This window comes from Lynx canadensis, chromosome A3 (assembly GCF_007474595.2).
Source record: "Lynx canadensis isolate LIC74 chromosome A3, mLynCan4.pri.v2, whole genome shotgun sequence".
Classification (NCBI taxonomy): domain Eukaryota; kingdom Metazoa; phylum Chordata; class Mammalia; order Carnivora; family Felidae; genus Lynx; species Lynx canadensis.
Genome location: NC_044305.1, coordinates 139,605,000 through 139,617,472, shown reverse-complemented (window position 1 = coordinate 139,617,472; position 12,473 = coordinate 139,605,000). Strand labels below are relative to the sequence as shown.

The following is a 12,473-nucleotide window of genomic DNA, read 5'->3' as shown; positions in this document are numbered from 1 at the left end:
TCAGGGGACACAGCCCTTGGGGGACACAGCCTTCCAAGGACATAGCCCTCTGGGAGAACAGCCCCCTGGGGGACACAGCCCTCTGGGACACAGCCCTCAGCCTCAACATTCAAACCGAGTGTTGACATTCTGCATGCCAAGACAACTTCCACCCCTTACACCACTGGGCCCTTCTCTGCACATTGACTTTAGTGGGCTCAGAAGTTGAGCCTAGCCTCTAACAGTAATTTTTCCTTAGCTTACACCTGGACACCCTCCTCATTATTAAAGTAAAAGAGCTCATCCAAACTCTCTCTGGAAAAGCTAAATCATTTCTCTCAAATCACACTATTGGGTGAAAGCAAGACTGATCAGAGTTGGCCCATGGCGAACTCTGGCCTTTGCTATAACAAACAGTTGAGTGATCCATATATGGGTGTTTTCAGAGCTTTGGGCTTTGTTACGACTGTCCTGAAAAGAAAATGCTAATAGTCTTTAAACCAAGTCTTTGCATTATCTTTGCTTAGACCATTGACTTTCAGATCGTTTTTGTTTTTAACGAATTGTGTGTGAATTATAAAACATTGGAAATTCTCTGTAGTTCACATAATTGAATCAGTACTATAATCTTAGTGTTAACTAATGTCTGAGCTAAGGAAGGCCACCAGATCCTGTCAGAAGATGACCTAGTCCCTAACTTCATATACCTTCAGAACCTTAACCTGGTCTGGATTCCAAAACAGAGCATAAATCTAAAGTTCCTGCAGATCACATTCATATTTCACATGTCCTAAAGATGTTGTCGCCTACAGGAGGCAGCATGGTGGGCTGAGAGATCAGAGTGTCCTGGATGCGAGAGATCTGCTTTGGCTCCCCCTGCTGTGGTTGGTGCTGTTGGCTCCCTCAGCCCTGTACCAGAGGCACACCACCTGCTGCCCGCGGACGGAGAGAGTGGTGGTGCCCAGACGCCACCCTGCTTGCCTCGAGGCTTAACAAGGCTGTTATGTGATTTGCCTTCTCCTGTTGTCAGACCAGGTTGAGTTTACCTGGAACCATCCCTTGCTCCAACTCTACCCTTTGTCTGTCCTGCTTCCTTAGTCCCTTACAGTTTCAGCCCTGAGAACGTTTGCTCAAGAAATCACATGTACCCCAAGCCCTGTCTCAGGCTCTATATCTAGTGAACCCAACCAAGGACAACCATACCCTAGCTGTGTGATCTTAGGCAAGATGCTTAATGTCTCCATATATTGAATATACTCACGTGTGCCCTGCCTACCTGGCCTAAAATCCATGGGAAATTATGTAGACAGAAGTCACAGTCAGGAACAGACAGGGTACTACAAGTGACGAGACCCAGGGCTGACTTCTCACCTGATTATCCATGGAACCAAGAACACATAGTCCTTCTACCTATGGACAGAGGCTTGAACACCAGGACCGCTAAGGAACGTGGCACCCAATGCCACAAACAGCCTGCTGAGTGGTTTCAGGGCCAGAACCCTCCATTTGAATGGCCCATCTGTCACTGTCTGGCTACCTCCTACTGGGGAACTCACATCACCCAGTTCTTTCATGTGCGAAATGAGAGCAGTGATAACGGTTCTCCATGGCTATGGGATGGAACTGATTCTATAAGAATATATGCAAAAGTTTTACAAAAATGTTAACTGCTATTGTTCGTCCATTCTAAAACGGAATGGCAGATAATTACATTATTCAACAAATATTTACTAGCATAAATTGATTATGTGAGTGCTCTCTGTGTCCTTGAAAGCTTAAGATAAAGACATGGAGACTCACTCTGGGTTTCTACTTTGTGCTCGATACTTGGCCAGTCTGAGGACTAGGCATGAAGAGAGAACATCTATGCCCTCAAGGTACTCACAATCTACATTAAGGTCCAGATAAGAAAACCAACAGGCTAACACCTGTGTGGAACATTCTGTCAAGTTGGGAACCTACTGCTGGAAAGAAGAATGCCAGAAGAGGAAACTGAATCAGCCCTAGGTGGCTGGGGACTAATTTCTCTCCAAACTGAGGGTGTCTATCTGGCTCGCCATTGGCCACAGGTCTGCTGCCCTTTTACTGGAAGCCAGGGCCGCTGCTGACAAGAACGGTCCTGCTTCACAAGAGCTGCTGTATCAAGGGAACCTCTGCTTCCTCGCTCGCTCGAAGTGGGCCGGAGAGCTCTGTGAGAGCAGCAGCAGAAAACTCGTGCTCATGATAAAGTCTGAGAATGCTCTGTGGAGAAGCACAAGACTTCTTGCCAACGTTGAAAAGGAACTGACTGCTTGCGCATTGTGATGACCCTCTGGGACATATCTGTGGGCCTCAGGGAGGCAAAGTCAGGTTGTGTTTAAGAAGTATAAAGCCAGTCTTTCTAACCCCTAGGCAACTCCTCTAATCTCTACTTGAAATAGGCATTTTAAAAAGCTAATGATTTTCCTCCACATATGCTAGTTAAATGAAAGTCCAGGGTTAATTTCTTCTATAGGCCATGAGGGTAAGATCAAAAGTTTCTATAAATCACAAGCACAAGTAAGTATTGCAAAGGTAAAGAGGACATTCACAATAAAAATTATAATCGTTTATGCCACTCTAAATGCACTCACTTAATAAGCCAAGAGGGAAGGCTACTGTTGCCTCTGTCTTACAAGTGAAAAATCGCAGATCCCGGGAGAAGAGGGCCGCTCAGTGAGCAGGGCTGCAGGTGCTCCCGGGTCTGGTGCAGTCTCTGCTCTTACAGCCCAACCACTACCCCACACTGCCTTTGGAAGATAATTGAGTATATCTCTATAAAATGTTGACTTTGAATCTTTCTATTTCACATATTAATGATAGGATTACACGTTACTACACTTGTTTTCAAGGCTGTTAACATGCCCAAACCTGGATATTCCAAGGAGCCATCTCGGGGAGTCCCATTTTCACATTTTCAGTTTTTCATATGCTAAACTTCCTGCCGTCACCCTTACTTCATCTCTCATCAGCTTGGAAACAAATGCCGTTTGAGGCCCAGAGCACCACCCAGCTTCCAGTGGAGGGAGAGGGGCGACGAGGTGGGGGGGGAGGGGGGGCACTCACAGCACCAGCTGAGCATCATCTATGCAGAGAGCACCGCCTGTCGGCAAGGAGGTGCAGGCAGGGAAGAAAATGTACTGCCCACACAGGGCGATGCTTTGTATGGCTTTGGCCTGGTTGAATATTCAACAAAAAGGCAGTTACGATAGGGAAAGCTAAAATACATATCTCTTTTTATAATACAGATTAATGGAACAGGGAGTAGAGAAGGTCACATAAAGGTGAAATAAGAGTGGTGGAAAGGCCCGTGTCTAATGAGGCCAAGGGAATTTAAAACTGTGGGCACAGAGAAAATGCATAAAAAGATGGCTTAGGACAAAACTGACCAGAACTTGAGAAGAAAGTGATTTGAGAATATTAGGAGATTCGATTTGCCCATGACTTAGCAATACCACCATGGATGAAAGATTAGCACCATGCAGAAGGTAATCTCTAAGTAACAGACCTCTGCAAACAGGTGTGCTCAGGGCCTGCCTGAGAGGCCACGGTCATCAGGAACCAAGTCACAACATGAAACCATGCAAAGGCAGTCTTTACTCCAAGCATCTGAAGCAATCTGAAGATATAACGCAACTGGATTTTGCCACCCATGAAGATACACTGTATTAAGCCAGGTAAGCCCAGGATCTAAGCTCTGGCTTGTTCGACAACCCGCTGCGGAGGTTAGCAGCTTTGCAATGAGCAAGTCACAAGTGGCCAAGTACAGTTCATCCGCTTTGAGACATTCCTGCTCCCCAGACATGCTGAAGATGGACCCAGCAAAATGCCACTCTCGATGAAAGATACCGGTAAACATTAGAATGTTATCAGTGGGGATTCATCCAGAAAGGGAAATACATGGAATAAAATATATTCCATCGATGGTGAAATGAGAACAGTAGATACTCTCTCAAGCTTCACGTAGTAAGTCGCAGTTGTGTTTTCACACACTTACCTCAATTCCTATTTCAAACCCTCCACCAAGCCCAGCTATGCCGATGGCTGACGGTGCAGACCACTCTAACAAACACAAAGAAGCAAACGTTACTCTAACATTAAAACTGCTTGGCACACACATATGGGAAGGAAAATGCTAAAATGTGAACAAATAGCATTTCTTTTAAAATAATGAGACTTTGGTATTTCCCCCTGTGTTTTCAAATGTTCTTTAATAAGCCTATATAATTTTAAGTTAAAAATATTTGAAAGGTATTAGATATTGAGTCCCACAGACTCACAAATTCATGCCCCCTGATCTTTCTCTACAAACGTGCATAACACCAAACTACTGAATCCTCACCTACTAAACATATCTAATTTTAACTATCAACATTTGTATAACGTTTTACAAAATAATTGAGCTGTAATTCTAGTTTTTAGTTAGAGTTCTATCATAGATATAACAGAGCGAAAGGATTCAAAAAAGTTTATTATAATCACTTCTAAGGGTGACACAATAATAAACCGTTTCTATTGTAAATCTCTGAGGGCAAAAACTGGTCTTTTTTTGCGTAGTAGCACAAGAAATAGGCTATCTGTTCAAGATTATTAAGATTTTAACAAGATAAATTTCCTTACATTTTAAAACTTAGTACAATAATTCCATTTGAATTAGGGAGAAAATTAATCTGATGGGGGGAGGGTGGGAGAGTCTAGATAAAGTCCTTTCTGCAGATGCTTATTAGTTTCCTAACCTAATTTGTGTTCTAGGTAACAGGATATTGCTTGAATATATTTAGAACTAATCTACCCAGGCTTAGGGGAGTTTGTATTACAGAAATTAGCATCATATAACCCCAAAGTTGTTTTCCATTTCCTATGTTAGGAGCTGTCGCTGTTTGAAGACTGCCCATCTGGCCAGGATCTGGGGAATTTGCTGCTTCTCTTTTGTTTTTGTTTTGTTTTTTAATGTTATTCATTTTTGAGAGAGAGGGAGAGAGAGCATGAGAAGGGGAGGGGCATAGAGAGGGAGACACAGAATCGGAGGCAGGCTCCAGGCTCCGAGCTGACAGCACAGAGCCTGACATGGGGCTCGAACTCAAGAGCTGTGAGATCATGACCTGAGCTGAAGTCAGACACTCAGCTGACTGAGCCACCCAGGTGCCCCAGGGAATCTGCTATTTCATTTGGGCAGCTTTTAAATTACGCTCTGTGAGGAGCGCCTGGGTGGCTCAGTCGGTTAAGCGTCCGACTTCGGCTCAGGTCATGATCTCGTGGTTCGTGAGTTCAAGCCCCGCGTCGGGCTCTGTGCTGACGGCTCAGAGCCTGGAGCCTGTTTCCGATTCTGTGTCTCCCTCTCTCTCTCTCTCTGACCCTCCCCCGTTCATTCTCTGTCTCAAAAATAAACGTTAAAAAAAAAATTTTAATTACCCTCTGTGGACTGAGCATCTGGACTCAAAAGTGAGAAATACAGGGGAAATAAGAACAGCAGAAAAGCCCAGTAGAAAAGTCCTCCTGAGATTCTGAGACCCCAGAGGTTGACAGATCTCCACCTTCACAGAGAGCTACCTGTTACCACTGTGGGAACATCTCACAGACTTTGAGCCCACAGAAGGGAAGTGCCTTTGAATGTGCCTCTACTTGGGCTGGTTGTACTGCTGGGAAGTCTGCCCGTGAAAACGTGGGTAATGCTTGAGAAGAGAACTTGGTTGTTTCCGATTCTTAGCCAAGGGCTGAACAAAGAAGGATGAAGAAACCTACCACGCTCCTGTGAGTTGTGTTCAAAGCGAAAACAATCAACTTACTTCCATCGGGAAGACGCGCCAGCACGACCCCACTGCCTCCTCTAGCAGTTACTAGAAATCCAGCCTTTATCACAGACAATATCGCAAGGCCCTTGGCTTTAGCAATTACATGGGCTGCAAAATTAAAGATAACGAGCAGGTGAGCATTTTTAATGGACTTTCCTGGATAGATGTTCAGGGGTTGAGCAGATTCAGTACACACAGCAGTCTCCTTGGCAGGACCCAGGGCTCTCAGTATGAGCCTTAGTGGGACATATGAGCTGAAAAAAACTCGGTTACTCAGCACGTGCACCTGGGCCTCCCTGCCCCACCTCCTTCCTTGTATGTTTCCAATGCTACACCTAACGTCACAAGTGCTCAAACATCCTGCGACCGCTGTGATAAATGAGATATACAGATGAGATTTCTCAGTGACATCTACCAGCAGGACAAATAATTTGGAGATTTCAATTAATTGAGAACATAACTCATAATATAAAGATCCATACTGTACTAAGTACTAAGGAGAAACTTGCTGCAAGCTGTGGAACTTTGATCTGAAATCCATACAGTTAGTTCAGCTTTTACTAATATGGAAATCTGGATTCAAACACAGAAAAACCAAGTGATTTTGCCACTTTAAAAGACTTTTAACTTTGTAAAATGATCTATTTGAGTATTCGAGTAACACATAACTACTAGTGTACTGAGAATATAACTCAATTTAGAAACGACTGGTTTATTCACATTTCAGGGAAGTTCATCACATAAAACGAGTTATTAATATATGTGCCTAGTAAACACTGTGCCTCCCTTTTCTGTGGATTTATTCACAAAACAGCATATCCTTCAAATAACAAGGGAAGCCTCAACATTTGAAATTACCCTTGGACCCCAATGTCCCTGTTTTTTTTTTTTAACAGAGCAATATTGGTTTCAGGAGGAGAATTCAGTTATTCATCAGTTACATACAACACCCAGTGCTCATCCCAGGCATCCAGTGCCTCCTTTTTGTATTTCAAAACGTTAGAAGTATATTGTAGTGCGGTTGAAAGCTGTATTGTATATCACATAGGTTTATTTTTACAACCCCACTTTGGTAGAACATCTTCGTCCACACCTCGACTCCACTCTCAATGTGTGTATGGTCAGGGTTGCCTCTATTTAGATACGGCAAAAGTAGATGAACATATTTTAAGTATCAGGTTTGTTTTTATAGATTCTCTACCCAAACTCAGGAACACTAAAATACCAATAATGCCTAACTGATTTGCCAAGTAGCTTTTCGTGGATGGCAGAGATGCACTGAGTACAGATTCACCCTCTAAATGTCCTTGTACGGATCTCAGGCCCCTGACACCCGAGCGTGACCTCGTACCGCTAAGGTCTACCGTCTAGATGTTTTGTTTTAAATTGTTTTTTGTAGATTTTCTCCTCCACTATATAATAGATCACCCTAGTGTTAATTTAAACATAATGCCCCCCCATCCTAGGGAAGGCTCTGGGAAAGGAGAGGCTTGGCTCTCTGGCAGCCCCTGGGGCCCTCTCCTCCCCACCACACACAGCCTGCACCCCTGGGAGTCAGCTCTTACCCAGACTGCCACGTAAACTGGTCTTCACTTTCCCAGCTACACTCACTGAAAGGGAGTCAGGTGGTCTTTGCAGGCAGAAGAAAGTCATGATGGCATTTGCCTGCACAAAACCCATGAGAGGTAATCCACACTCCGATGTTTCTGTGTTAGGAAACCCAGTTTTTCCATGAATCGGGCTAGCGGGCCACATACGCAGATGCTGATATATATCAAGAAATGTCTTCTATCTCCTGCTTCACAATACTGCTACTGAAAATTCAGTTTTTCTGATTGAATTTTCTTCAAGTCCTAAAGTAGTCCTTCTCAAACCTGTGTGTACATATAGATCACTAGAGATCTTGTAAAAAATGCAGATTCTGACTCACTAGGTCTAAGTGGGGCCTTGAGGTCCTGCGGTTCTAACGCGCCCCCAGGTGATGCCCAGCGGCACTTTGAGTAGCCAGGCTCCAAGAAGCACTGTTTTCCTAGGATGGAAGTGGTGGCTGGGCCAAAATAACAATAATAATAATAATAATAATAATAATAATAATAACTATTATTATTATTATAACAAATTTAAAAGTTTTTAATATTTAAAGTTCTGCTAAATAACTTTAAACATCTGACTTAAGAAGTTAAAGTAGTTAAAAAAATCAAGTAGTCTTTGTCATGCTGGATCAGAGTCGTGGTGCTTAAGAGGGAAATTAGTCTGCAGCGCTGCCCAAGGTAGTCGGCATGTGAACCTTCTTTGCCTCGTGGCAAAGACGAGTAGTCCACGAAACACCCTGTAGAGATAAGTGCTAGTGGCAATGGGCAGGTAGTGGCTCCCAAAAGGTCATCTCTAGACTCAGGTCTTATGTGGTCAGCCTCGCACTAGAATCACATGGGAAGCATTGTTAAAAATGCGCATTCCTGCCACACTGCTCCCAGGGTCTGATTCAGCAGGTTTGCAAGAACTTTAAGCACTGTATTTTAATGAGCCAAGGAATATGATATGTAGCTGTGTTGGGAATTACTGATTAATGTCTTCTTAAACCACTATAAAATGTAAATATCTTATCTAGAAAGAGAAAACCCAAAATTAAAATGTATTTATGAGATTAGCTAGTGAGTTTGCAAGATAAACTTACAAGGCCTCAGAAACTGAGGACAAGAACAGGTGAGTTGGGAGAAAACCAAAGTGGACACCATGAAGGGGAGGCAGGAGAGGCCGCCTCCACAAAGGCAGAAGGCAAAGGGAGGTGTGGGGGTCCCCCAGAGAAGGAGGGAAACACTACTCTGTGGGCTTGCTGCTCTTAGGGGGTCCACTGCCTGGCGTCAGGAAGTGCACCAAGTAACTTAAACAACAAAACAACTTTAGAAATGAATGGTATATATTTTATTTACCAGGAATGATCTTATCAGGTCCATTTCTGGAAGTTATTTCTGTGAATTCTCTTAGAATTTTAGCCGCCTTTTTTGCTTCCGATTTCAGATTGGAAGGTATGGGATTATTCACTGAAAGATTAAAAAAAGAGATTTTAATGAAAAAATCTAGTACATACAAGTTAGAAAATTATTATAATTTCATTTTTTCTCATGCACAATTGAGCATTAATAAATTGTATCCTTCCAGACAAATAAAATGAATTGGAAATCCTGAAATTATTGTCTCATCTCTATTTTCCTGATAAATTAAATTCATTCTGAGATTGGGAAACCCTAAACTCTCAAAATCCCAGAAATTATAAAATCATGGGATTCTAAAGGATCTTAAACAAAATATGGTCCAATCTCTCAATTATACACCTTCTCTGTGTAATTCTTAATTTACCCCAATGGTAATTTAAAAATATTAAAATTTAAAGAATCAACAAAAGATGTAATTTATAACTGCGCATAATAAAAAATATATAATGTATTGCAACTGTCCAAAATAAAAAATATGAACTTTACTGTATCTGGATACTTCTGTCAAAAATGTTGAACTGTCTGTATAGATTGTCCTTATTAGTAAAATCCTAAGAGGCTCAGGAACTGAGTGGTTACTCCAATGTGTTTGTACAGCATTCTACCTGTCAGGCTTTCCTGGGTGTTCATAAACTCATGCAAGCAAGCATGTACTTGTTCCAACAAGTGTGCGGATAATCCTCCCAGACCTGAAGTATGTGGGGATAGACCATCTCTTTATCACAGGGAAAGGAATCAGAAGAGCCAAAGAAGCCAAGAGGCTTCAATGTAAAGTCTGCTATTCAGGCCATCGGATGAAATTTTCATTTCAGAGATTGTTTTCAGCTCTGAAAGTTCCATTTGGTTGTTTTTATTCTTTCCATTTCTGTTCTCATTATGTTTATGTTGTTCTTTAAATACTTGAGCATATTTTAAAAGGTGCTTTTTTTATCCTTATCTGATAATTGCATCATCTCTGGCCTTTCCAGATCCGTTTTTGACAGAATTTTCTCTTGCTATGGGTTAGATTTTCCTGTTTTCTATTTCTGGTAAAATTTGATGGTTGCTAGATATTGTGAATATCACCACATTGAATGTCTGGATTTTGTTGTCTTCCTTAAACAGAGTTGATGCCCTTAGCAGCAGGCCATGCAGGGACTGACCTGCATATCAATCTTTCCAAGGCCTGCTTCTGTGTTTTGCTTCGGTGCGTGTACAGTCGTTTTGATGTGAGCCCTCCAAGTGTGGTGTGATTCTTTGGGCTCGCTCCCCAGTGTGCTCAGGGCTTAATGAGCAGACGGTGGGAACTGTTATCCCACAACCCTCACTGAACTGAAAACAGTTCACCTCACAGCTTCCTGGTAGCTGTTCTTGGCGCCATCTTGAAAGTTTTATGCGTAAACGTAGGGTTTGGGACTCGCCAAGGGTTCATGGGTCCTCCAGCAGATCTCTCGGGCCCACTCCCCTCCGTGAGGCTGCCTTGCCAGTTCAGATGCATGGCTTCCCCAAACTCCGTTGTCTCCTCCATTCAGCAAGAGAACAGAAAGTGCAGGAAAAGGGGCAATCACGGGGTTCCCCTCCTCTCTGAGATCTCGGGCACACTCACCCATCACCCAATATGTGAAAGCAGACATTCGGTGTGTTTGCCTAATTTCTAGGGTTTACAGTCAGTGGCAGTGCCAGCACCACTCTCTCTGGCATGAAGCTCTCAGTGTACTTTAATTTGTTCTTTTGTGATGAGTGATGTTACACATCTTTCCACTTCCATCAAGTCTTCTCCATAGTGTCCTGTTGGGGGGTATTTCTCTGTTTCTTATTCATTTATAAAGGAATTAACCTTTTTCTGGAACATGAGTTACAAATATTGATTCGCTGTTTGGCACTTGTCTTTGGAATTTTCTTATGTTTTTCTACTTTTTGTCTTAATGAAATCAAATTCATCTTCTAAGTTTTACAAGTATCTTTAATTAAATGAAATGCTCGATTTCATATGGAAAAAATAAGCAAGAAAGTATAGGGAAAGTATTTAAAAGAAGAATAATGAGGGGACGAGCTCTGCCAAAGCCACAACATATCATAAAGCGTTGGGGCGCCTGGGTGGCTCAGTCGGTTGGGCGTCCGACTTTGGCTCAGGTCATGATCTCACAGTTCGTGAGTTCAATCCCCACATCGGGCTCTGTGCGGACAGCTCAGAGCCTGGAACCTGCTTCGGATTCTGTGTCTCCCTCTCTCTCTCTGTCCCTCCCCCACTCGCACTCTGCCTCTCTCTCTCAAAAATAAACAAACGTTAAAAATAAATTAAAAATAAAATAAAATAAAGTGTCAATAATTTACTTGATAGTAGATGCAAATATAGGCAGAAAAACCAATTTTACAAAATAGAAAATTCAGAAATTGACCCAAATATATAAAATACCTTGATGTATAATAAAGATAACATCTTAAATCAATGTAGAAAAGCTGTGTTACACAATAAATAGTGATCTTTTGCCGGGGCGGGGGGGGGGGCAATGAAAATTCATCCACAGCTTCATGCTACATGGGGATAAATTCCAAATTCATCAACAGTTTGAAATGCCAGAAATCAAACCCTAACAGAACCAGAAATTAAGGGAGAATTACTTTTCAAATTCACAGTACAGAAGGCCAACCAAGTATGACAAAAAACTTCTATGTTTTTATATGATCAGAAATTATGGCATAAACACATTGTAAACATAATGGAAAAAGTAGACATATGCAAATGTTGGGGGAAAAGCCACCCCTGCTGTTAATATCCCCCAATACTACTGTCTGCATTTCAGTGTATGCTTCAGTTGATTCCTATTGCCAAATATGTAGATTATTTCCATTTTTAGCTTCTAGAGATACCACTGTTGGATGACAGTTATCTTAGGGTAGAGTCTTAGGGGCTGGGAATCGATGAATAAAAACAACCCATAATTTGTTAGCTTATATTACTTTATAAATTGCCTCTGAAAAATACCACCCAGGTTCAGATCACTGGGTATTACTGTAAAAAACGTCCACTGTCATGGGGGACACTGGTAAAGGCAAAGGCCATACGTCAGAAAAACAGGGTGACAAATTTCATTTGAGTTTATCTGAATGCAGTGAATTTTTCTTTAGTTTGTCTACAGGTCCTGTTTTGCACATTTTCTGTTCGAATTCTTTGCCTGTTTTTCCGGCGTCATATTCTTTAGTCTATAATCGTGCTCACGCCGCAAATCTGTATCTCTGCTTGCTTTTTAAAACAATTATTATTGTTCAGCATTTGTTTTTATTTATATGGGAACATGTCTCTGGGCTTTCTACTGTTATCATCTTTTTAACTATTATTGTGACTAAAGGCTTTAATTTAAAAAAAAAGAACTATACAGGCACGGCTTATATTTTATACTAAATATTTGACCCATCTCAAAGTTATGTTGGTATAAAATATGAAGAACCTAATATTTTTTAATTATTCATTTATTGATTTTATTTTTTAAATGTTTTTTTAATTTATTTTGAGACAGAGGGGGTGCAGAGAGAAAGCGAGAGAGAATCCCAAGCAGGCTTCATGCTGTCAGTGCAAAGACCAATGCAGGGCTCAATCTCACAAACCACAAGAGCATGAGCTAAGCCGCAGTCAGATGCTTAACCAACTGAGCCACCCAGGCACCCCAACATTTGGCCCTTTAAAGTACATGTTATGGAGGTGGTTCTATAA

General features: G+C 41.9%; 1 protein-coding gene across 1 annotated transcript in view; it reads right to left on the bottom strand.

The window, feature by feature from the left end:
• SH3YL1 (SH3 and SYLF domain containing 1) overlaps positions 1 to 12,473 on the bottom strand; it is a 40,139-nt gene that overhangs the window by 18,397 nt on the left and 9,269 nt on the right. The window contains exons 2-4 of the mRNA XM_030311744.2: positions 8,720 to 8,830; positions 5,784 to 5,897; positions 3,995 to 4,059 (exon numbers count right to left, since the gene is read on the bottom strand). Coding sequence (XP_030167604.1) covers positions 3,995 to 4,059; positions 5,784 to 5,897; positions 8,720 to 8,830 — 290 coding nt within the window. The remainder of the gene's footprint in view (positions 1 to 3,994; positions 4,060 to 5,783; positions 5,898 to 8,719; positions 8,831 to 12,473) is intronic.